Here is a 26325-nt window from a genome sequence, read left to right on the forward strand (position 1 = left end):
GGTAATACTAACCAGAAGGCCCACAAATTTACTCTATTTGGAAAGTGTGGATTCCAGATGTTAAGATCATACAAAAAAGGATTAAGGGTTGTTCATGCCTAAGAATTTTCTATACATTATAAATGCTAATCAACATTAGAAATACTAATCAGTGTGTATCTGATGAAAATATCTGGCTACCAAACCAATACCAGCAATAATTATAAAACTCTATACAGGTAAGAAAGTAGAATGGTATGAAAACAGCTCTTCTCTGGAAATCAAGAGCCAAGTTCTAGTTGTAGCCCTGACGTTTACTCACATTCATGCTTAGGATCATTAACTTCCTGGGTGGGTCTCCATTTCCTCAGGTGTAAGGAGCTAATTAGATTACATAACTGAATAAGAGCTATGGCTGCTAACCAGAAGGTCGGCAGTCCAAATTCATCAGGTGCTCCTTGGAAACCCAATGGGGCAGTTCTACTCTGTCCTATAGGGTCGCTATGAGTCGGAATTGACTCAATGGCAACGGGTAAGGATTTCTTACTCCTTTAAAAATCCCTTGTTTCCAAAAAGAATAAAATTTTCAAAAAAAAAATCATACTGAACAGCTGCATAAGAAAAAATAATGCCACTTTCAAAAGAGTTAAAAACTTGGAAAAAAGTAACTTTTCCAGTAGCGTGGCTTATGGGCACCATGCTCCTGCCACGAGAAGCTTTTTACCTGCCGAGAGTGAAACTGACTGAGGTCACGTGGTCCTAGTCAATGTCATTCACGGTAGGTGTTTTAATACAGCAAAGCAGCTGAGTTTGGAAATAGTACTACCAACTTACAGAGTAAACTTGAAAGCAAGAAGATAGCTAGAAAGCAGAAAAAGAAAATTAAGACAGAACAAAAACTATTGCTTAAAAAAAAACCAAAAAACAAAGCCATTAAAAAAAAAAATAGAACAAAGATAAAACCAATTTCTATGTTCAATTCAGGAACTCACATTACTTCTGCACTGATTATACAGCCTACCCAACTTTAATTTACTATCTGTTACACTCAAATTGTGATTTCAGAAATTTTGTCTCATGGTGAGTTTTGCAATTTGTTACATAATTCTTCAGTGGAAACCAACCAGGCTAAGTTTAAAAACTGTTGTATTAAAGCAATGGATGAGCATAAGTATAGTCAAGCACAAAGTGTTTTCATTACAAAGCCTTCATTTCAGTATTTTTCTTTCTTCTTTCTAAAACTTTCACAAATTGGGAAATGAAACAATGTAAGAACCTCAGACATGAAAATAATTTTAATGATATAGAAAGGAAATTATCTCCTTTAAAAAAAAAAAAACAGCTCCAAAGGCTAAGTATGGCCCCATGGTATCAGGATACATTTTTCATTTTCTTTCGCTTACATATCTCAACCTGTAACTAAAAGGACCACAAAACTGAAGAAAAGGATAATACAGTGCCTTCATAAATAGCATATACTCAATAAACTTATAGAATCAATGAACATGTTGCTAACTTGCGAATGGATAAGCATGGGCCTTTATAAAATTAACATCTAAGTCTAGCTTACACAGGAAAGGTTAGTAATTATTGGCGCTGATGAGGATAAACCCATTAGAAACTAGGCTCATCTTATCACTTTCACCTATCAGTGAAGATAAGAAAAAGTCTACTTAACGTCACAGAAGGTAAAAGCCACTTACTCATACACTCTGAGACAATCACTATAAAATATTGTTCTGATGCAGATACACCCATTTATAAATAAGCCAACCATCTTACCCTCTAATGAAGAGTTTTTCAAACTATGGGTTTAAACCCATAAATTTAGTGTGTCATGGTCAGCATTTTAAAGAAAATGAAATAGAACTAGATAGAAAACATCAGAGGGCCCTGCATATAACAAGGAAGGGAAGGTACTGTTCAATAAAACTTTTCAGTTATACATATATATCTATGTTTGTACCGGATTGTAATATAAACCGGATTTCTTATTATAAGTTGCTATTATAAAAAACGTAAAAGTCACTACTTTAGAGGCAATGTGAGAGAGAAAGCACATCTTGGAATCACTAAGACTTGTTTTAGAATCATTGCTATTAGTTACGTGGTCTTTGATAAACTATCTTTTTCAAATTCAGCTTCATCATGTGTAAATGGAACTAATACTTAAATTTCAGCATTTTGGTGAGAGAATTAGAGAAAACGTAAAGTGCCTCACACTATGCCTGATACATAGTAGGCACTCTTTGCTGTTATAATTTTCAGTCATCAATTTAAAACGTGAAGTTTGGAAAACTACTGACACAAATAGTTAAAATAATATATTTAAAAATGTTGACAGATTCAATTTTGCTAATAGCGTTCAGAGAGATATAAAGAACACAAAATAACAGAACGTGTTTATATCTACACAGTACGTCCTCCTGGAATGACTATAAAAAATCTATAATGGTTTCATTTCTGGAACCAGGGCAAATAATGTTTAGAACATGTTACAATTGTATTAAAACGAGGAACTAAGGCTAATCCCATTTTTTAACCCAATTTCATCAACTGTACTGAAATATTAACACTTGAAAAATAGCCTACTTTCCCAGTAGTTCTTTCAGAGTGAGAGCGTGAAAATAACATCCCAGGTAGGCAAAATCATTCTCCTGAGTAGGTAAAAGCAATTCCTTCACCAAATATGTACTGAATACTTACCACATTCCAGGCACTGTTCAGGCCTGGTATTACATACAGTAAGAAGAAACAGGGCTCGAGAATTTTCTCTGTGCTCATGAAAAATTTGGCAAAGAAGCTGAAGTATGATGAGATTAAATGCCTTGCCCTGAATAGCTTCAAGCTGAAAAGCACACAGATTATCTTCTACTTCTGGTCATTAAAATTGTGATCTTTTAATTTTTTTAATTACTTGCAAAATAAAAATGGGAACTTTTTTATGGAAAATGCCAGTCTTAGATTATGCCAGCTATATATCCAAACTAGTCCAAAGATATTAAGTTACATGTTCATGTTTTAAAATTTATATGCATGTCAAAAATTAGCAATTAAAAATGCAGATTTCAAGCAGGATACGAAATCATATGTGTGCGTATAATTTTTGAAAAAAAAAATACTCATAGAAAACTGACTGGAAACAAAATGTTAACAATGGCTATTGCACAGTGCTATCACAGACATTTCCTCTTTATATCCTTTCTGTATTTTCTAAATTTCTATGATGTGCTGCTATAATAATTATGAAAAATTGTTTTACAAAAATGAAAGTTTTCACTTACACTGCACATAATTATAGGTATATTATAATAGGTATTACCCAAAATAGCTTCAGAACACTTTTCATTTCAAATAGTCCAAAATGCATTTCAAAAGTATGATAGTGTAACTAAAAATACAATGTCTAAATTAGCAGATGAAAAATAAAAGCTAAAGTATTTTTTAAATGAATCACTATGCTCTCATTTTGGATATTTTGCTCACTTTCTGAGTTAACACATCTAATAATGTAGTTCCAAAAAGACACTAATACTTACCAAATTAATATATTAGTAACAATATTTTTTTAGAAATTATGGAATCCTGCAGTTTTAATACTCTTCATACTGCCAGTTCAACACTTTTTTTACTTCCTCCCTTTCTTAAAGATTTTACCATTGATGGCTTTTTTTTTCTGGTAGGATAAGGATTTCACACCTATGAAAGCTATCTTACCAACTAATGAAGCAGTAGGAATGAAATGAACATAGTCAAGTAAAAAAATACTTGGATCAAAGTGTTACCTCAATTTCCTCAAAATTATCAAAGTATAACTGTATCTATGATAATGTCAACTCCTTTTGAAAACAAGATGAAAGTGAAAGGAAAAGTTCAAGGTATTTATTTCATTTCCATCCTTAGTGAGCAGAAATGGGAGAGTTGTTGAAAGTGCATGTGATGATCTACTAAGTCAAACAAAGTTGTAAATAGTTACAATTCTGATTTTATCTTGAGGTATAAACAAACATAATAATGTAAATTCTTTTTCGTAATAGGGATTTCAAGGATTTGTGCCCCCTTTTGCTTACCTGTGTTTTCTGGGCTTTTTGCAATAAATATTACCTTTGTTTCTCCTTAGTGGAGAAATATGGTAATATAACCAAAATTTTAAAAATAAATTAATTTAAACATCTGATAAAGAAAGGTTTTATGCTTGATTTTCTGTAATTAATTAGGAATACATTTTTCCTGGCTAAAGAGAAAAAAATGTTCCTTATGTACAAACTGCTAAAAGGGTAACGAATCATTTATTATGGGCCCACAATATTTTAGCCACGATTCCAAAATATCAATGACTCTAAAATTAAGTACTGGTTTGGTTTACACGATGAAGCTCATCTGGAGGTAAACCCTGACATAACAGGAGGTAAAGCTATAATCATTATTTATCTTAATTAGCGTGAATACTCATATTTTTTGCTGCCAAAATATTAAGGCCCAAGACCCTGTTGGTGTGCTTACGTATGGTATTTATACTTTATTATTTTTCTAAAATCTGAAAAATTCTAAGTTTTATATATATATAGCCCCAGATGTTTCAGGTTCGAGACTGCAGACTTATATTAGGGTCTCATGTAAATTTCTTCTATGTATAACATAAACACATTAGCCTTACAGGTAAAACAAAAACTATATTATTTTGTGCTGAATCATTAGCTATCTGATGAGATTTAAAAAATTAATCCCCAATTTAAAAATGGTAAGTCTTTCTGGTTTATTTAAGAATGAAAGGACTCCACATTCAATATAATGTCTGTGCATACTTCTCACCATTATACACGGATTACAGACTACTACAGAATCTACACAGTACAGCCCTAAGAGCATAAAAGAAGGTTTAAGAATTCAGTCTAGATTTGTTCATTAGTATGGATAACAATGACAGCATATCAGAATACAGTATGCTCTAAAGAATAGTAATTTACATAATTTTACTGAGTGATTCAACTTTTTGGGGGAGGAATTATGGTCAATGACACAGAAAAAGAACACTGTTAAGCTTTCCAGCTTCTAAAAGCAGCCCTTGTAAATGACATGAAGAATCAATGACTTAAATTTATGTCAACAAAATTGAAAACCATAATATAGTTTATACTATTAACTTCTTAAAAAAAGTTTAAAAACTCCAAAAAATAAAGACATACAGAAATCCCAAAGCATTAGTTTTATAACGTTTCCCTAAGAAAATATGGCAAAAATAAAAATAAAACAACGGCAAGAAGAAAGAAGGAAAGAATGAATGAATCTACTCATTTAACATGAGGGCATAATGACAATCACATTAAAGACAGATATTCACCTTCTTTGGGCTGAGCCATAACTGGAGTCTGAGTTTCCTTTGTATACGTGACGATTTCTCGAGGAGGAAAGTCAACTTGTGTAATTTTAGCCATTCCGAGTTTAATAGGTCCTCGTCTAAATAAAGGGAATACAAATGTTTTTAAATATAACAAATGATACGTTTTAACTACGTCAAACCATGTTATTTTGGAAAATTAAGAATTAAACATTCATGTGCATCCAACATTGTAATTTAAATTCTTGTTTTATTCAAGAAATTTTTTAATGAACAATGAATTGACTTTATTTTAACACAAGAATTAGAAGACAGAAAAAAACAAAAGGCATTTCTGAATCATTCAGGGTGCTTACTTCACACTTTAAAAAGGCAAATAATTTAGTTTCTTAGAGTAAATGTGTGGGTGATACTAGAGCAAGAGGAATTTCAGAGTAGATTGTTGACTATGGTTGGTCACGATAACTATTTTTAGGAGGAATATGACTCTGGACTCTTTTGAAGAGTCAGAAATATGGATCTCATTATGATCAAGTTTTATTCTCTTCACCATTAGCAGACTTCAGCTTTAAGATTAAAAAGCAGATTTCTGTTGAAAACCTTTCCTTCTACTACTTATATCTGGCAGAAATTGAGAGCTGTACTGTCAATTTAGACTTTACAGTGAAATATCTAAATCTCTAATCTCTGCATGGTCAATATTGTCCTTGATTCACATAAGGAAAAACTAAGGTGCAGATATATTTACAGCTAGACTAAAGCAACAGATGCTTTGAATACCATAAAGCTACTAAAGTCATTTCTGTTTTAGTTAAAGAGAGGGAATAAATTCTTTTTTGACAAATAGTAGGAAGAGGAGGATTATAGCTGAGGAAAACGGACCAAAACAAACAAAAAAAATTATGAGATATCTGGGTGATTATATTAGATGTCTAAATTCTAAACCAAATACTCTTTCAAACTCCCACAGAAGTTCTCAAATAAATAGCTGTTGTAAAGGATATACAATAAAGATACTGCTCTTTAAATTCTAAAATACCAAGTAGGATATCTGAAATAAATGTATCAGTGGTAATATAGTATCTTTTTTTGTATATAAGAATCCTTTTCAATTCTGTTTGTAACTAATTCCAAAATCCTGAACCAAAAAATATAATAAAATCAGCACATTTTAAAATTAAAGTCCTAAATGTGGGCCATAAAAAATTTCCAATGTGTTTTCTACTTTAGAAATATATTAGCCTTAAAGAAAAATGAAAAGCATAATCAAAGAATTAAACGGGACAATTTAAGCACATCTGAAATAATCTAGTAATCTAAGAATGAAATTTAAATAAAGCTTTATATTCTGATTCTTAAGATGTAAACTATAGGAAAAGCGGATCACTCACATATCTGGAAAAAAATGGTCAAGCCAACAACATTAGGCCCAGTCACTAACTTGACTGCATTTAGGGTCTAACAGACAAAAATCACAATATTAAAACAAATAATCAAACAAAATATTCCAAGATTTAGGAGTGGGAGAGTAGGGAGAAAATATCTTCTTTATTCAAAAGCCATCTTTACTAAGAATAAAGAAGCAATGGGGGAGAAAAGAATCAGGGCAGCCAAGACAGGCCTTCCAGGTAATATATTAGGAGCTCATATACTTTTCTTATATGTCCTAATTCGACTTATTACTCTAGATTTAGAGATAATTCCAATAGGCGTGGCCATATACTTCAGGAGCTGCAAATTACCAGGGGAAATGAGCTGAGTCAGGCACAATGGCAGCAACAAGAATTTATCATTTGCATTGCATATATGAAAGAATGAATTAATGAATGAATAAATAGTAATCACGGGCCATAGTGTAGAGCTCAATAGCTCTGTACTTTCAAAACCTTATAAGCCCATTGGTGAATTTTAACATTGAAAATAAATTCATATTCATATGAATAACCAAGAAAAGGTTCAATTATATGTAGAATATACATTAGAAATAATCTGGGAAGTTTGTAATACTTTTTAGAAAAACTTCCATTGAAAATACAGAAATAAGAAAAGGAATTTGGGCATTTAAATGAGTCGACTTAGGACACCTAGAAAATCACACATACAGAATACTTCTTCCACTAATGACACACGATAAATGAGGTGTCACAGTAAAATATAGCTTTTTTCCTAACTATATACAGCAATATTAGAAACTTATGCAAAATAAAATTAGGACAGTTTCACAAAGAATCAAATTAACTATAAAAGAGGGAAGTAATAAATCTATTCGATACCCCAAATCGGAATCTGAGTGAAGCTGAAGAACTGACGGGTCTGTATCCCAATGCAGCGTCCTAAATGGTTGTAGGACAACCATGAAGTATTAGCAAAAAAGGCCATAGGTTAGTCAAGCAAATACATTCTATAAATAGCTAAAGCTAAAGTACTGTTCACAATTAAAAACCACATGTTCTGGTTAGTAAGACAACAAAACAAAACAGGTATCACTCAATGGTTTAGTGCATGCACTAGGTATAATATGGTTAAGACACAAGCATACAACCCAGAATAGTAAAAAGACTTAGAATTTTCAGATTATAGGAAACTAAATTAGCTAACAACCCAAATAATACATTATTTATAGACCATAACAAGATACGATATAAAATAATTACAATTTTATTTAAGTTTTCTAATGAAAAAAGCATTAGTAAAAAATCTTGGTTAACATATTGTAATCTTGCCCAAAGCATTAAATATGTGCAGGAAATTGTCATATTGGTAAAGGAAATGAGTCAACACATAAGCCTTTCGGTAAGAAAACCAAAGACTATTCCACTGGGATACAAAATGGCTAAAGTTTCCAAAATGTGACCCTTCTGTAATTTATGGGTTAAGCACTGCCTTGGGCTTACATGTCATCTGCTTTAGATAGCAACTAAAGATTTCTGTCTCTAGGATAAAACAGATTTTTTCCTGGAAAAATATTTTATGTTTAAAGGATTTACTTTAAGTCTTTTAGAGAATATCTATCTTAAATAAATGATCAGTTGTGTTTTAGCCTTGCCTACTGGGTAAACAACTTACATGGGGTCTTCTCCACTTAAGCCAAATCTAATAATTACTAGAATAAAACGCACTTTTTTACACTGGCATTCTTATAAGCTAGAAACATGAAAAATAACTACATACAGTACTACATGATGCTTATAGCCCTATAAGAAAGTTAAGCACAACACATTTAGTGCTACCATTTCTGTCAAATATATTTCTCACTTATATAAGATATAAATTTTAATACACAACTAAAACTTCCACAGTATTTTAATATAAACAAGTGATTTCTCTATTTTACCTGTGTATACAATTTATCAATAAACAATTGGATGAATTAAACTAGATAAACCCTTCATTTAAAAATATAAAGACCTTAGAATTTCTATAGGATTGTGTGCATGCAATGAAAGAAGCCAAAGTAATGAACAGCAACAAACTTAAATCTACTTTGCACTAAGTAATGAACAGCAACAAACTTAGGCTTTGTTAAACCAGAAGGGATTCTATGAGATGCTCTTCAAGGAATGTTCTGTCCACAGCCTTTACATCATATGACAGCCATTGCTGTTATCAATGACTTAAGGCTCCTTGTTGAAGATGTTATTTTAATTTAAAAGCAGGTAAGACCTCAAAATACTGGCAATACACTGAAGAACATACGTGATTACAGTTATTACAGGCATCTGCAGACATATAATATAAAATTCCAATGTAATCCTAAAGCCTGAGAAATAAGCTGATCTACAAAAAAGGAACAGGGGGCATGGAATAGCCAATTGAATAACCGTCACCCAAACTTTAGAGATGACAGAGGTGATTCAGAAAATGAACTAGAAACTTAATGAAATGCAGCTTTCTAATTTGTTAAGTTAGAGAAATACCACATTTCATGGTCTTTTATATTTACTCATACATTATCACCAGGCCCAAAAGAAACTCTTGGCACTCAGAAATAATGATTCAGACATATTTAGATAACGTATTTGGTAATATCTAATCTATCTTTTCTTACTCACTGAGTGTACTAATCCTAGACCGTCTTGGCCAACTAACGAAGTTAAGCGTACGGGTTCATACATTCCACGTGCATTTTCCTGTGGTAATACTTCTTCTCTTTATTCTTTCACTGTTGTCATGCCTGCTCAATTCAAGTTCATTCTTCTTCACTCTCACACTCTTAGCAGTCTTTTACAATGCCACATATTTTGAAATACTATTATTTTACTGCCTTATCACCATCAACAATATTAATTCTCTCTCCACTATGGAATCTGGAAATGATTTAGTGCAATTCATAGTCTTCTACACACAGACGTGCACACACAATGAATACACTCAGCCCTCTTGAAAATTAGTGTTTCAAATGAGTCTCTGCTCTCAAAGGAGACAAACCATGCATGTATTACAACTGAAAAGATACAAGGTCACCTCTTTCAAGATGAGGATTTTTTTCTCTTCTGTTAAATGTAGAAGAAACTTTAATTTTGTATTCATTCCCTAATAAGAATAGTTACTCCAAAAGATATTAAACCACCTGTTTCATTGTTTCACAATTTATCATTAAACCGACATACTACACTTATAATTTTTCAACAAAATGTATAATATCTTTAATGATATAATCATTAGAATTAATTTCTACAAAGGCAAGGGCCATGAACATCTTATTGTTTTGTGGTAACCTACAGTATCTAACACAAAGTTGGCAATTTGATGAGCATTTGTTCTATACATGAATAAATACTTTTCTTAACAATATTTACTCCCTGTTCCAATTTACAATATTCAAAGGTTCTCTACTACTTTCTATGCTGTCCCTGAAATTCAGGAGAACACATTAATTTTGCAAATCAGGTATATGTGACATAGCACTTTTTTGAAAGTAAGCCTGCTGGCAATAACTTAAAATAATCTCCCTACACTTATTAAAAATCAGAAACAATGAGTTCAGAAATGAACAAAGTATAGTATCCACATAAAAATTATATACAAAGCAAATCAAGAAATTTAATAGTTTTTTATTTTGGGAAATATTTTTATTATAATGTTGCACAAGGAAAAAAAAATTCTTCACTTGAAAATACCACTTATTATTGGAAAAGAAACACTAACATGTTTATATAAAAACACAAAAGCATGACACAAATAAATTCAGCCCTAAAAGTAAATTTAGACTAAAGAGTCTTTAGTCCATAATACATATTATTTTATAAAGTGATAACATTATTTCTAAAAAGAAAAGTTTTGAGTTTTTTAAACAAAAGAGTTACATTGTTTACCTTCAACAACTGTATTTCTTTAGATTTACAATATGTGCAATTCTGGTTCCGTATACAGAACAATTCTGGAAAGCACAGATCAAATTCAAACTGGTAAGCTTTGTGTGCCTTCCAATTGTTAATCATAACCTGATTATTCAGAGACTGATTAAAGTACTGAGCTTATGAAGTATCCATCTAGCCTCTCCCGTTGTTTCTTTTTTCTTGCCTTTTCCTCTGCACACTTGTTACTTTTTTTTTCATTGTTTTTAACTTTAATCAGAGGTCTCAGCACAAAAAAGAGAAAACTTCTATCAGTTTGGTTTATAAGTTTTTAAAAGGTGTGTTTGGAGATTTTGTTGAGGAGGACATTTAACTTACTGGCCCAAAATAGGAACTCTGAATCAGCTGTGGGTTTTGACTAGCTACGTTTAATCTCATTTCAACTGTCACAAGAATTCAAAAAGTATGATGCTATTAAAGAAACACTATTATCATGCAAATATGTACAACAAAAAGTAATAACACTTTCCCTAATACAATCTTCAGACGGAAGTGGAAATCTTGCAGAACTTTTGAAAAGCAAGTGTCTGCGTGTGTGCAGGCTCCTAAAACAAACCTGAAATACAGTTTTACAAGGAAGATGCAAGTTCAGGAAAACCTGGCAGTAAACAGTTGGTGTTTCTTTAGCAATTATGCCTTATTCTTGGTATTTTATGCATTATTATTTTGTCTTAATTAGCAGAACTAGTGATTTAACAGAACAGACTTTGCTTAACTGAACTGTTTAGAATTTCAATTACTGAATGGGGAATTAAGCACAGCAGAGAGGCTTTACACTATTTACAGCTAAACATTCACTAACCAATATGGAATTTATTTAAACAAAAAATTTCAAATACATTAACACCTCTATTTTTATTGTAAAATAATCAGCATAAATCTGTTAACTATTCAGTACTAAGTTACTCAAGTGTGATGGTTAAATTATTGTAAAAATATTTTTTTCCCAACTTACAACAGATAATTTCTGTGTCAATTAGATTTTAAAATGCTGGGGCTAACCCGACACAACTTCTTAAGAGTCCCTCTAAAGCATCAACAGCATGGGCACTAAATGCATTCCATCATCAAAATATTAAAAGAAAACTACTGTACCTAGATCCCACGGCACCATCTCCAGAGTCCTGGCTTCCAGCTTCGCTTGGTGTGCTCACAGATTTGGAGGATGGAGACATAGGAGGAGGGACTAAATAGTGAAATAGACAGGTATCCGCTGTTACTACACGGAGAGGTTGCTCAGCTTATGACGTTTCAAAAGTAATTTGACATGAATTAACAAAAGGAAAAAAATAATGGCAAACCAAAAAACAAAAATACATGAATGAAAATGAACAGTAGAAAGAAGAGGAAAAAGACAAAGTTAACAATGCATGCTGAAGATTCATGCAGTTTCTCTGGCAAAATGCATTTGGGCTTTACGTTTAAAACAAAAAACAAAAACAAAACAAGGCAGGATTATGGAAGGATGCGTCTTTATCTCAGCCATCACCAAATTGGGCCCTAATTTTCAAAGGAGGGCATTCCTTCTCCTCTTCCTAACTTCTCATTTTTAAGATCACCAGATGATAAGGAATATGTATAACCGCTGCCAAAATTAAAACTCTGAAATATGCTGCATTAAGTCATTTAATCGCTGGTTTTCTGAGATTGTAAAATATTAATTTTTACCTAATAATTCTTCTTTCAAAAATTAAGGGGCACTGGTGGTTAAGAGCTCAGCTGTTAACCAAAAAAATTAATGTTTAAAGTGATTTTATTCCCTCCTCCTCCACCAAAAAAAAAAAAAAAAAAGCCAATTTAGAGAAATGACCACGGCTAAAGGAATGGCTCCTCTAAATATTCATTAGTTTCCAGCAATTTGGGTGAAAAATGCAAACAGGCCATAAAACAACATGCCTTCTCGACACGATGCATAACATGAAGTGATGCATGCAACTTGAACAAGGCAAGACTTATGGTAACTTCCTTACCCCAGTATTCAGAAAAAACTGGAGTGTACAGACAAAGATACAGACACCCAAAATATTCTTAATCCTTTCTTATAGAAAAATATGTATTTTTCACAGTATATAAAACAAACAGAGCAAATGTTTTCCCCTAAATTGTCAACTTTTAAACATTATACAACAGCTGAACATGCATATTTCATGCTTTTACATTTGTAAAACTTTCTGACTACCATTGCAGGAAGTATAGGAGGATCATCACTGCCATCTTCTGGTTAAATTTTACCATAAATGTCCCCAATCCCATGTATCTTTTTAAAATAATTTTTCAACGTACAATATTAAGCCACTAATGTATTTTGTGTTGAGCGGCAAATCCTCTTTTCATAGTCTACCCAAAAGATGGTAAGTTCTAGTTATATAAGAACTAATCTAAGGAAATATGCATTTAAATAAAGTCTGTGTTTTTGGAAGACTCAGTCACTAAACCCTTAAAATTATGTTTAAACGTTTACACATGCTGCAAGAAACAGTGGGTTTGATAATCTAATCAAATGTACAAATATAATATGATGAATTACATCTTGAACAGAAGTACAAAACTGATTTTCCTTGTTTTTTCAATGATAAATTCTACTGGTAATCAGTAATAAAATCAGGGAAAAAATCATAGCTAGAATGTTTGTTTTCTGAGATACAGTGGTTAATTTTTGCTTAAATTTCAATGGACTATAAAAACATAATCAAATGTTTCTAATTTTGTGGTTAAATCCCTCAAAAACAATTAGAAGACCAGATCACTTCATATACTGTACATATAACTCAAAGTCGCTAAAAATGACTTGGATTTAAAATAAAAAAATAATATTCCCTACCTTCTCTTAGGGTGCATTTCCTAAGCTTTTTGTCCACCTCTCAGTGAGGCTTCCCCTAGTCTAAGTTCTGACTGATAGAGGAATAAAACAGTAACATCTAACACTTGTTTGCCTACTGTACTGTAACCATGATTATGTGTTTATTATGAGGCACCATCTTTTCATACTAAAGATTTTCAAAGAAGAAATTTTGTATTCTTTTAATTACCTCTTTAACTTCATGTTTAGAAAAATAACTTTTCTAAGTATATATACCACAAAGATTGCAGGGAAACAACAGAATATTCCTACGACTCTAATTATTTGTGATGAACTATGCAACTCTTTTCCAGTTCATTATCTTTTTTTCCCTCTTTCTGGAGACTTCAAGTACCAATGACTCTACTCAACAAGTTCAATAGTATATTACTTGGTTAAGGCTGTATTTTTTTTAAATACATGTCATCTCAAATTCCTTAAGGAAACAGGCTCAACAGTAATAATGCATGCATAAATACACTACCCTAGCCAGTTCTGAAAAGAGCCCTCGTGGCACAATGGCTAAGCACTCGGCTGCTAACCAAAAGGTTGGTGCTTCAAAACTAACGGCTATTCCATGGGAGAAAAAACCTGGCAATCTGATCCCGCAGAAATTACAGCTTAGGAAATCCTAGGTCAGTTCTATTCTGGCGTATAGGGCCACTATGAGTTAGAATCAACTCCACTGCACACAATAGCCAGCTCTGAAATAAAAATTTCAGAAATAGATTGTAGTTAGATAAAAGTCTCCATCTCAGAACTCTATTCTTTCTGCCAAAACATAGTTCTCAAGCTAGCTGATAGAGAGAACTCATCAAGGACACTTAGTTATCATCTGGCCCACCAACTTCACCTTGCAATAATAAGTAATGTGTACCACAGAAGGGACAAACCTGGACAAAGAAAATCACTGTCACTGAAAAAGGAGGAATGTTAACTTAAAAAAAAAGGAATGGTAGTTGTTATTTGGTGACTACCACATTAACCCAATTAGTCTAGAAAAATCAAAGAATACAGTAATTGCACAATAAGGCAGTATCACTATAGTCCCAGACTTCAATAAATGACCTCTGGAAAAAAAAATGAAAACATGCATTCAGGGAGGTAAAAAACCTGGCCAATTAATAGCCTCTCAAATCTCAGAGAAGACTCAATTGTGGAATTCATGTTTAAGGATGGCTTAAGAATACAATCAGTTGGCTATGAAAACAGCATAATCCATTGTTGTTGTTAGGTTCCGTCAATTTCATTCTGACTCACAGCAACCCTATGTACAACAGAACAAAACACTGCCTGGTCCTGCACCATCCTTAAATTCGTTGCTGTGTTTGAGTCCATTGTTACAACTGCCGCGTCAATCCATCTTGTTAAGGGTCTTCCTCTTTTTCACTGATCCTCCATTTTACAAACCATGATGTTCTTCTCCAGTGACTGATCCCACCTGATAACACGACAAAAGTAAATGAGACAAGTCTTCCCATCCTTGCTTCAAGGAGCATTCTGGTTGTACTTCTTCCAAGACAGATTTGGTCATTCTTCTAGAAGTCCATGGTATATTGAATATTCTTCATCAACACCATTATCCAAAGGCATCAATTCTTCTTCAGTCTTCCTTATTCATTGTCCAGCTTTCACATACATATGAGCTGACTGAAAACACCATGGCTTGGGTCAGGTGCACCTTTGTCCTCAAAGTGACATCTTTGCTTTTTGACACTTTGAAGAGGTCTTTTGCAGCAGATTTGCCCAATGCAATGCAACATCTGATTTCCTGACTGCTGCTTCCATGGGCATTGATTGTGGATCCAAGCAGTATGAAATCCTTTACAACTTCAATCTTTTATCCATTTATCTTGATATTGCTTATTGGTCCAATTGTGAGTATTTTTGTTTTCATTATGTTGGGGTACAATCCATACTGAAGGTTGTGATCTTTGATGTTCATCAGTGTTTCAAGTTCTCCTTGCTTTCAGCAAGCAAGGTTGTGTCATCTGCCTACCGCAGGTTGTTAATGAGTCTTCCTCCAATCTTGATGCTGCATTCTTCATATAGTCCAGCTTCTCAGATTATCTGTTCACCATACAGGCTGAATGAGTACGGTGAAAAGATACAACCCTGACACATACCTTTCCTGACTTTAAGCCACACAGTATCCCCTTGTTCTGTTCGAATGACTGCCTCTTGGTCTAAGCACAGGTTCTTCATAAGCACAATTAAGTGTTCTGGAATTCCTATTCCTTCCCAATGTTATCCATAATTTGTTACAATCCACATAGTCAAATGTCTTTGCATAGTCAATAAAACACAGGTAAATATCCTTCTGGTATTCTCTGCTTTCAGCCAGGATCCATCCATGATCCATCTGATATTAGCAATGGTATCCCTTGTTCCACACCCGATTCTGAATTCGGCTTGAATTTCTGGCAGTTCCCTGTCAAGTACTGTTGTAACCATTTTTGAATGATCTTCATCAAAATGTCACCTGTGTGTGCTATTAATGATATTGTTCTATAATTTCCACATTCTGTCGGCTCTCCTTTCTTTGGGATGGGTACAAATACGAATCTCTTCCAGTCAGCTGGCCAGGTAGCTGTCTTCCAAATTTCTTGGCATAGATGAGTGAGTACTTCCAGCGCTGCATCTGTTGGCTGAAACATCTCAATTGGTATTCCATCAATCCCTGGAGCAATGTTTCTCACCAACGCCTTTAGCGCAGCTTGGACCTCTCCCTTCAGTATTATCGATTCTTGGTCATGTATTACCTCCTGAAATGGCTGAATGTCAATTCTTTGTGGTACAATGACTCTGTGTATTCCTTTTATCTTCTTTTGATGCTTCCTGCGTTAACATTTTCCCCAAAGAATCCTTCAAAGCTAACTAAAAATTAGCTTTCGCCAAGTATTTGAGATGTGATTTGCTTAGAAGGAATAGTGATTTCATCAGAATCACCATCATTCCACAGTTCTGTATATAAAATTGCCCAAAACCAGGCTTTAAATGGTACAAGATAAAGGAATTAAAATTAGCATATGTGAACATATTAATGAACCTAAGCTTCTTAAAAGTTTAGAGCGAAGATACCTATTTTCTACGAGAACTAAGGGGGAAATGTGAAGTAAACTGAAAAACAAATCGACACAATGGCATTCACAGATCATGTAAGAAATACTGAAGGATCATGGCTCACTAATTCTCTAGGACAAAAAGTCAACCAAAACGGTCTTTCCTGCCTGCTTAGACCTTAGGTTTCCAAGGATGTAAAATGAACATTGCTGCCTTTTGGAGAAACAACTACAATATTTTTAAACCTGAGAATGTACTGGGATTTACAAGTAGAATTGAGTCTAATTAACCACTCAGAACCTACACGGATGTTTCAGGGACGAGGGATGGGGAACAGCCCAATCATTTTTTAAGTAGAAGAAGGTTCTAGCAAGAATGTCAGCGGTTTCTGCCAGGAAGAAGGACTTAGAAAAAGTGGACGGTCAAGGAAAATTAATGTTCGGAATGGACGTGCTGGTAGAACACAATGAAATGGAAGGAATGAGTTTCAGCAATAACCCAAAGTTGTGATCTCTCTTCTAGCAGCTCAATTTGATACTTAAGTACTCAAACACAGCCCATGGTACAATAATGCCCCCTTGTGGATGTAAGTGCTCCTAGCCTGGAATATTAATGTTTAAATAACTTTTTCATACCTTATTATTTTGGCCTTTTGAAAGATGTTCCTTTAAACTTTAACTCTCTGAAACATTTTGTCCCTCTCATATAGACTCTTCTCCTAATAATGAAGCTTAAACGGTCTCCACTAATGTTCCTTTAGTGTTTCCTTTCTTTCATTCTTTTTCAATGTAATTCAGAGCATAAGATACATGAGGAACTATTTTCTTTGCCATCCCCTGAAATGCTTATTTTCCTTTCTTCAAGCCTTTATGTATTAGTCCCTCCCAATTAGATCACCATTCCACTAAACCATGATTTTTCTTCAAAATAATTCTCTAGCACCTAACATCATGAAACCACACTAGATTAGCTGTATCAGATACTGGTATTCATAAATTCACATCCTTGCTCTTTCCCATGAAGTATTTATATACCTTTCTCTATAGCTGGAAGAAGTTATTTAACATTTATTACATTCCTACTACCTAAATTTACATGTACATAGGTATGTTTTTCCATTAGACTTTTATTTCTTATAGGCAGAGACAAAATCTCATTCCCTTGAAATAAATGCTCCAAATTAGCAACTGATGCCAAAGAAATATTATCCTATTGATGGGTCACAATTTTTCAAAATAAGTTATTTTAGCAAGTATTTGCAAATTTCTGAGTTTGACAGCAAATAGAATTTATGATTTTCCTTATTTCATTTTTAAGATATTAATGTAAATTACAAGTGTAAGTTTTCTGAATTAGTAGAGATATATTTTGTAGTGATCTGCTTGTTTTGACAAAAAAGGAATATAATTATGATCTACCCTACTTATAACCTGACAGAACAAGTACATAAAACAATTCATAAAATTAGCCTAGCAGAATAAGTAAAAAAAAAAAACTGGCTTTAAACATTTGAAAAAACAGAAATTAAACTTATATGTAAATAATTTTATGGTATTAAAGTACTATAAAGAACCAATATTCCCTTTCATGGAACAACTCATTAATATTATGCTACCCACCAAACCAAACCCACTACCGTTGAGTTGATTCCAACTCGTAGTGAACCTACAGGACAGAACAGAACTGCCCCATAGGGTTTTCTAACTTGGCCATACGGAATGCATTCTATCTAAAAACAGATTTAAAAATATCTAAAAAGTTGCAAATTGCTAGGAAAGGAAAAAAAAAATACACATTTTGACTAGAAACTTCTTTTGAAAGTTGTGCCTAAAATAAACTTCCTTAAAATCGGCCAGTTAAACTTAGTAAACAAAAAAATTCAGCCATACCTTTAATGAAACATTCAAATTTCAGTTTCAGCCATGCATTTTTCTAAAGTTTAAACAAGAAGATTTTGTTGTTGTTTTATTAAAGCAAGACAGCTTTTATTTGGCTTTACCAGGTAAAAAGATGTATGGCCTAATAATAACTGAACAAACATTTAAGTGTGTAGCCTGTGCTGGACACTAGGGATACAAACGGAAGTAATATATTATCCTTGAACTCAGGAAGCTCTGACAAAAAGCGACCAAATAAATAAGATGCTACTAAAAACCAAAACCAAACACACTGCTGTTGAGTAGATTCCAACTCATAGTGACCCGACAGGACAGAGTAGAACTGTCCCATAAGGTTTTCAAGGAGCACCTGGTGGACTCAAACTGCTGACCTTTTGGTTAGCAGCTAAACTCTTAACTACTCCGCCACCAATGCTACTAGCAAAGATAAATTAAGAGAATCTTATCAGCGGTATCTTTTTTTATTAAACATATTATCTTACGAAGAATTAAAAAAAAAGGAAGAAAAGTCCATTTTATAAAAAAGAAAAAAAAAAGATGGATTAAAAGAATCCTGTTGAGTATTCTAGCAGTATTTTCATACTTCTATAATATAAAAATATTTAAAAAATACCCAAACAATATATTCCATAGTGGGCGGGGGGGGGAAGCATCCATCCTGAATCATCATGTATTATTTTACTGTTGGCTACTGTCAAAAAAGTTTGACAGCCACTATCTTCAATCTGAATAATACATACTTCAGTCCTAATTTTAGATAAATGCCCAGCATGAGTACTGGATCTTTAGGCATACATTTTAAGGATTATGAAATGCACTTAGCCTAATTCTCTAAAGGTAGTGAGATCTTCATAAAGCCTTTAACCCTTCACAGGTTCCATTATAATGGTAAATCTGCCAATAATAGATGGAAAGTGGTTTAGAAATAAGAACCTCAAAGAAAGAAGGGGTGTCTAGATCTGACTTGGAAACTTACACGCTAAAATCTTAAGCACAATGTAAACCTCACCGAAGAAGGCACTGTTCATTTCCCTAGCTATTTGAAGAGATTCTTAACTCAACGTTAACTCAGATCAGGCGGCATTGATAAACATATAATAAATCTCACATGCCTTTAAACAATTTATATTTTCAATTAAATATCATGAATTAAAATAAATTAAAGCAAGGACATCTGGCTTCTTTTTCAAAGCATACTTTTTTATTGCCCCCTATTTCTAGCCTCACCAGAATTGAACCCTCTACTCTTTAATTACTGACAACTAAAAACTCTCAAGTAAAATAGTTGACAATGTATAAATTGATATTTGACCAAAAAACCTTTGCTGCAAATAATGTCAAACAATGTATTCTGTAAAAGTCTATTTCATTATTGATAATCTATTCTATTTTTAGGATGATAAGATAAAATACGCTTTCCCTCTCTCTTTAGTTATTAATCCAGATTTATAAAAAAATTTAAACACTTATAAAATGTTCTTTAAAATCTTTAATTAGCCAATCAAAAATTACTAAAGACATTTTTATTTTTAAAAAGTAGCTACTTAATTTGTTAAATTATCTCTCCACAGTTTAATTTAGAAATATGATTAAACTAATACTTTGAAGTTTAGAAATCTCTTCCTTCTTTCTCCCTTTCTCTCTCACATCTACACTTACAGACAAAACAACAAAAACTTGTATAAAGAAAAGGGAATATCTCTGTATGTCTCTCTAAAGCTTAGAGTCTAAACATGCTACATAAATACAGAAACACAATACTGACACTACAATATTTATTTTAGATAAAAACACTTTTATTTCCTAGTTCTACTACATTAAAATAATACCAGTTTGTCATTGGCTAGGAATAGGAATGGTTTATCGGAGATATTTTTACCTTAATTCAACTCTTCCCAGAGGCAACTCTCAAAAATCAGAGATACCTAAGATAGACTATAAAACTGTGATAATTGAAAGCTGGTTACAGTTATAAATAGGAGATGCTGCTTCCTTTGATTAAACAATGTCAGTCTTTAGTTTCTATGGAAAATTGGTTTAATGACCTATCTAAGACACTCTCCTGCTTAAAATGCTCCTATTAAAACTCCCTCCATCACATACAAACCAAACCAAAAAAACCCAACCCACTGCCATTGAGTTGATTTCGACTCATCGTGACCCACAGGACAGAGCAAAACTGCCCCCCAGAGTTTCCAAGGCTGTAAATCTTTACAGAAGCAGAGTGCCACATCTTTCTCCCGTGGAGTGGCTGGTGGGTTCGAACTCCTGACCTTTTGGTTAGTAGCCGAGCACTTAACCACTGTGCTACCAGGGTTCCTTACATACAATGACCTACATAACCTGGCCTCTGCCTACATCTCACATTTCTGCTCTTCTCCTCTCTCTTGCTTGTTATGATATAGCCAAACTGGCCTAACTAAAACGCCAAGATTTACCTCTCAGGGACTTTGTATTCACCGTTCCCTCTACCTGAAATGCTCTTTCCCTCAACTCTGCACTGCTAGCTCCTTCTGGCCATTCTGATCTCACTTCACAAGTCTCCTTCTCAAAGAAGTCTTCCAGAAACACCCTGACTAATGTTGTCCCTAGTAGTCACTCTATCATGTTATCACAAATATCTATCTTCCCTACTAGAATGTAGGTACCAAAAGAGCAAGACCCTTGCATTATTCAGTAATCCAACCCCAAGCTTGGCTTATACAAGGTGTTCAATGAATATTTGTTAAATCAATGAATGGATAAACTAAAGACATTTAGAATAACTAAGTATTAGAGACCTGAGTTTCAGAAAGCAGACACATCGGACTGTTCTAAATGGCTCAAAGGAGAGTCAAATTTATGGCAGATTTCAATTTACTTGAATCTAGATTACATATTTATTCTATATTAGTTTTATAATCAGATTATGGTCATGAGAAAAAAAAATTTTAAAGCTCATAGAAAAAAAGGTTATGACTGATAAGAACAGCTCTGATCATATCACTTTCTTGGGTGAAAAACCTTTAAGTGAGCTCCTAGTAGTTATTCCAAGATCCGGCCTCTCCTCTCTCCTCTCATTCTGTCGGCTACACCTTGTGTGCTCCAGTCAAAGTGGATCACTTGCTATTACTTTGAGCACACCTTAATCTTTTCAACTATCACATGTTTGTTCACTTTTCTTCTGCCTCAAAAGTTCTTTCCTTTTCCATCTATGTACATCAAAATCCTACACATCATGGGGCACCAAAAAAGCACTTTCGTAAATATCACAAGTAGCATTTACCAGTAAATCATAGCTTTGAGGAAATGTTTTAACTAAATTTCAATATCATTTTCGTTTTGTTTTACTGTAGTTTTTTAATCCACAATTCTTCATATGTCTGAACAACACACTCTCAGGTATAGGAAGTACATATTTTATTCTGATAAAAATTAAAGAAATGCAGACAGATAAGAGAATAGGCAAAGGACCAATTATACTTCCTTTAGAGCCCTGGTGGCACAGTGGTTAAGTGTTTGGCTGCTAACCAAAAGGTCAGCAGTTCGAATCCACCAGCGGCTCTTTGGAAACGGTATGGGGCAGTTCTACTGTGTCCTACAGGGTCGCCAGGAGTTGGAATCAACTCAATGGCAATGGGTTGAGTTTTCTTGTATATGCCAATAAATTGAAAAGAGTTGAGATGGATATATTTCTAGAAGAAATAAAATGCCAAAAATGATACCAGAGCCCAAATGATTTTAAATGAAAATTCTAACAAATGTTCAAGAAATAAATACCTCCAAAATTATACCTTTCCAAAGAACAGAAGGCAGAGAACTCTACAACTCATTTTACAAAACCAGACAAGATACAGTAAAATAAAAAAAATTACAGCTCTACATCTATTATGAGCATAGATGAAAAATTCCTAAATAATAGCAAACAAATCCAGCACCGTATAAGAAATATAGTATCTCATAACCAAGCTGGGATTATCCCAGAATGTAAGCTTGCTTTTTACATGGGAAAACCTATCAGTGTAAGTCATCATATAAAAAAAAAATATATTAAAAAATGTACTCATCTCAAAATATGAAGAGAACTGTGAGTTTGCTGCAAAATATTTTGGTGGTTTTAAAAAAGTTTGAGAATTTTTTGTGAATACAGGCTGGAGTTAGTGACTCCCTTCCAATGGATGGAATATGGCAAAGCGATGCTTAAAAAGTATAGCTTCCTTCTGGCTCTTTCTTGGATTGTTCACTCTTGAAGATCCCAGCTGATATGCTGCAAGGATTCTGAACTAGATCTGTAGAGTGGCCCACTTAAATAGGAACTCAGCCCTCCCACTAACTAACACCAACTTGGCACCAGCGTGCGTGAGCCTCCTTGAATGCAAATCCTTTAGCCCAGTCAAGCCTGTAAATGGCTACAGCGCTGACATTTTAAATTCAATCCCATGGCAGACCCTGAGCCAGAACCACTCAGCTAATCTGCTCCCAAAGTCTTGACCTGCAAAAACTGTGAGAGAGAATGTTTATTTTGCTGCTGTTGTTTTAAAAAGTGATACAAGAAGAAACAGCAAACTTGAATAGACTGAAATCTTTAAAAAATTAAAATGGTGACCATTTCCTCCTCTCTGATACTCCCTAGGGAAAAAAGTCCTAACCCTAGGCAGTTTTACAGTTGAATTCTACCAAATTTTTAAGGATGAGGCAACACCTATCTTTTACAGGTTGTCCTAAAAAAATAGGAAAAGGGAGAGCTCTCCAATTTATTTTAAGACCATAACCATGATGGCCAAACTGAACATAGACAGTACAAGAAAATTACATGCAAATTTCACTTATGCCACCACTGGAGGTGATATTTGTAATTAAAGTAAAAAACATTAAGCATTTTTCCTGCTTTTCTAATAGGAAATGCATTTAGAGTAACCGAATAGCCTCAGTTATTGAGGGAAAGCTTCTCTGTACAAAGGAATTTCAACAATAAATGTAGAAAGAATGATGGAATTATAAAAACAATTTTGCTATTCCTAATTTGAAAAACTGTTTAGATAAGAATCATCAATGTATAGTAAACTCTTAGATGATACTTAGTGAAGAAATGGATAGTCACATGGTGCCAAAGTATTACTTGTTAGACACAAGGATAAAAAAAAACGTGACTACGATGGAGAGATCTTTTATAATCATAACCCAGCATCACTAACAGCTTGACAACCAAACAATATGCCTACTGATGTGATACACAGTATCAACTACGAGATATTCTTGCCAAAGATGTTCAATCTGAAGCTATTCAAGTTAAAGCTAATTTTCAGTGAAGAAGAAATGCAAGGGATAAAGACACAAGCTAAACGTGAAGAACCCATCATCAGTCAAATCCAGGAGGTGGTCTACAGACCAGCTGGGTTTGGTCAATAAAGCTGGATCCCTACCTCACACTATATTAAAAAAATATACCCTAAACACCTAAATGTGAAGGGTAAAACTATAAAATAGAATAAAATTTAGGAGGATATATTTGTTTTCAAGGTAGAAACAGATTTCTTTTTTTTTTTAAAAAAAACTTAAGACCAAAAAGCACAAGAAAAGGGTTATAATTAGTAGATCTGACCACATCAAAATCTTCGTTCTGTTCAAAGAATATGACAGGCAAAGAAAAAGAATTCTTCAATATTAAAAAAAAAAAAAAAAAGAATATGGCAGACAGAGGTTAACAGGTAGCAGACTAAGAGAAGTATTTTGAAGACTAAAACAGACAAAGAAGTTCTCCCTAACATATAAATGGAATTCAGACAAATCAAAAAGATAAAGATAAAGAATCTCAATAGTAAATGGGCAGAGAACATGAATATGCAATTCACAGAAGAGAAAACCTGAATGGTTAGTAAGTTAATGGTTAATAAGGGCAAGTGAATTCAGCGAAACCGAAGTCCTAAAAAGGAAAAAAAAAAAAAAAAAATCCTACAATGGAAAAAAGCCAAAGGCCCAGAAAAACTAATCACGCAAAGGCTATATACAACAGGGAACCTGGTTTAGTTGTTACTAGGGTATTTTTTTTTTTAATGAGAAAAAAGTGTTCTGGTTTATTTACTTTTTAAATTACAATATGCAACACAAGATTAACTAAAGATATAAAAATTAATGTATTTAAGTTTTCAAATTCTACCAATAAAGAAAATGAAAACAAGCTGAAAGAAATAACAATGAAGCTGACCATGAGAGGAACAGCTTTTTCATGTTGAACCTTTTAGAAATATCAGCTCTAAAAAATATCAGCTCTAAGGACAGTGATATTGCAGTTTCAAAACAGGTATCAGCAGTTACCAACTCTGGTATTTGTCCAATGGACTAGATGAAATTAGCTCACAAACTAGACCTGAAATTTTAGGCCCCTTAAGGGAAAGGCCATGTCAAACTATTACCTAACGGCACCCAGCACAGAATTATTTTAATTAAACACCTAATGCTTTCTGATAGCCAACTATATTGTCCTCAGTACCGCTACCTGTATTCTAGCTTTATGGTTTAGTAGCTACCACAAGAAATAACCCAGAAATAGAACAAGATTAAGTAAAATCACTACCAAAATACACTGCCATAGCAGAAAGCTATAAGCTTCACTTTCCATTCCTATACCTTTGATTACTAATATACTTTAAGAACTTCTACCAATTTTACCTCTTTCTAACCTACAGAAAGGAAGAGAGTTAAATTCAGGAATCATAGTCATCTTTGAACTTAACAGAGTATGGCACACAGAACTTACTCAACAAATGTTTGCTGAAATAATTTACTGACTTAACAAGAAAAGTCAGATAGTGGTTTGGTATATGTTAACAAATTTAATCCTGCAGCTCTTTTCAACAAGTCAAATAATGATGTATTAGCACATCTGGAAAAAAAAAATTCCAAATAAATTATACGATTAATGAGTTTAAGAGACACAAATAACGATGCAAAATATATCAAGTCAGCTCACTCATCTCAGCTACTGATGAACTGAGTAAAATCTAAGTTCTCCTCTTATAAGTGGATATATTGTTATCCTCACCAATGGGGGATTCTGGAGTTAGCCCCATGCTTTGAAGCAATGCTTCAGCTTCTCTTCTTTTTTTTTCAAGATCTGATTCTTCTTGCACAGGAGCAACTGCTTCCTTCTTCTGATCAGTCTAAAATTTTTAAGTTAAAAACTTAAATTTACATATGATATGAAACATTTTATTTACAAAAAATTACTTTAAATAATATGCTTACACTCTCTTCAATAAAACTTATTTTAAACAACATACTAACATTGTATACTTCTATAGGGTGACCTTAGTTTGGGTACTAGTGATCTACAGTTGTGCAATGAAAATCATTCTCAAGAGTTCCAGTAAATAATTTCTAAATGATATGTACTAAATTCACCATTTTTATATGTAATCAAGGAGTTTCCACAAAGCTTTTCCTGAAAGATAAATTGAAAAAGTATAGTCAAGTTCTAATTATTTATGGTACGGAATTGCTATTTGTTGTTCAAGAATTGTGGAAATCTCCTCTAAATGGCAAAAAAACTGAGATAGAAATATCACAACATATGAAAAAATTAGGTGGAATTACCTAAGCGGTAATAAATTTTAAACGGAAACTTTGATTTGCTGAAACAGTATGGGAACCTTAAACTTCAGTTTGAAGATGTAACTGCATTTATGTGACTTTAATGTAGAGGATGTTTGTCAAAAATTCATCTGGAGAAAGGTTTTTATTTTTTAAACTACAGGTCTTATTTTTATGGTAATAAAAATGCATGGTTAGGTTGAATAAAATTAAAATTTGCTTTTGCATAGCACAAAACATTTTATCAAAATTTTTATCCCAGTCATTTACAGTTTTAGCAAA

General features: G+C 33.3%; 1 protein-coding gene across 5 annotated transcripts in view; it reads right to left on the reverse strand.

The window, feature by feature from the left end:
• The window catches only part of DYNC1I2 (dynein cytoplasmic 1 intermediate chain 2), a 57272-nt gene that overhangs the window by 26619 nt on the left and 4328 nt on the right, over nucleotides 1–26325 (reverse strand). For 3 of the 5 annotated variants that reach the window (XM_023542854.2, XM_023542853.2, XM_064286996.1), the window contains 4 exons: nucleotides 25496–25613; nucleotides 11770–11860; nucleotides 7591–7650; nucleotides 5321–5436 (listed from right to left, as the gene is read on the reverse strand). In XM_023542854.2, the coding sequence (XP_023398622.1) occupies nucleotides 5321–5436; nucleotides 7591–7650; nucleotides 11770–11860; nucleotides 25496–25613 (385 nt within the window). The remainder of the gene's footprint in view (nucleotides 1–5320; nucleotides 5437–7590; nucleotides 7651–11769; nucleotides 11861–25495; nucleotides 25614–26325) is intronic. The other 2 variants (XM_064286999.1, XM_064286998.1) reach the window with 1 other exon arrangement.

The sequence above is a fragment of the Loxodonta africana genome, chromosome 6 (genome assembly GCF_030014295.1).
Source record: "Loxodonta africana isolate mLoxAfr1 chromosome 6, mLoxAfr1.hap2, whole genome shotgun sequence".
NCBI lineage: Eukaryota > Metazoa > Chordata > Mammalia > Proboscidea > Elephantidae > Loxodonta > Loxodonta africana.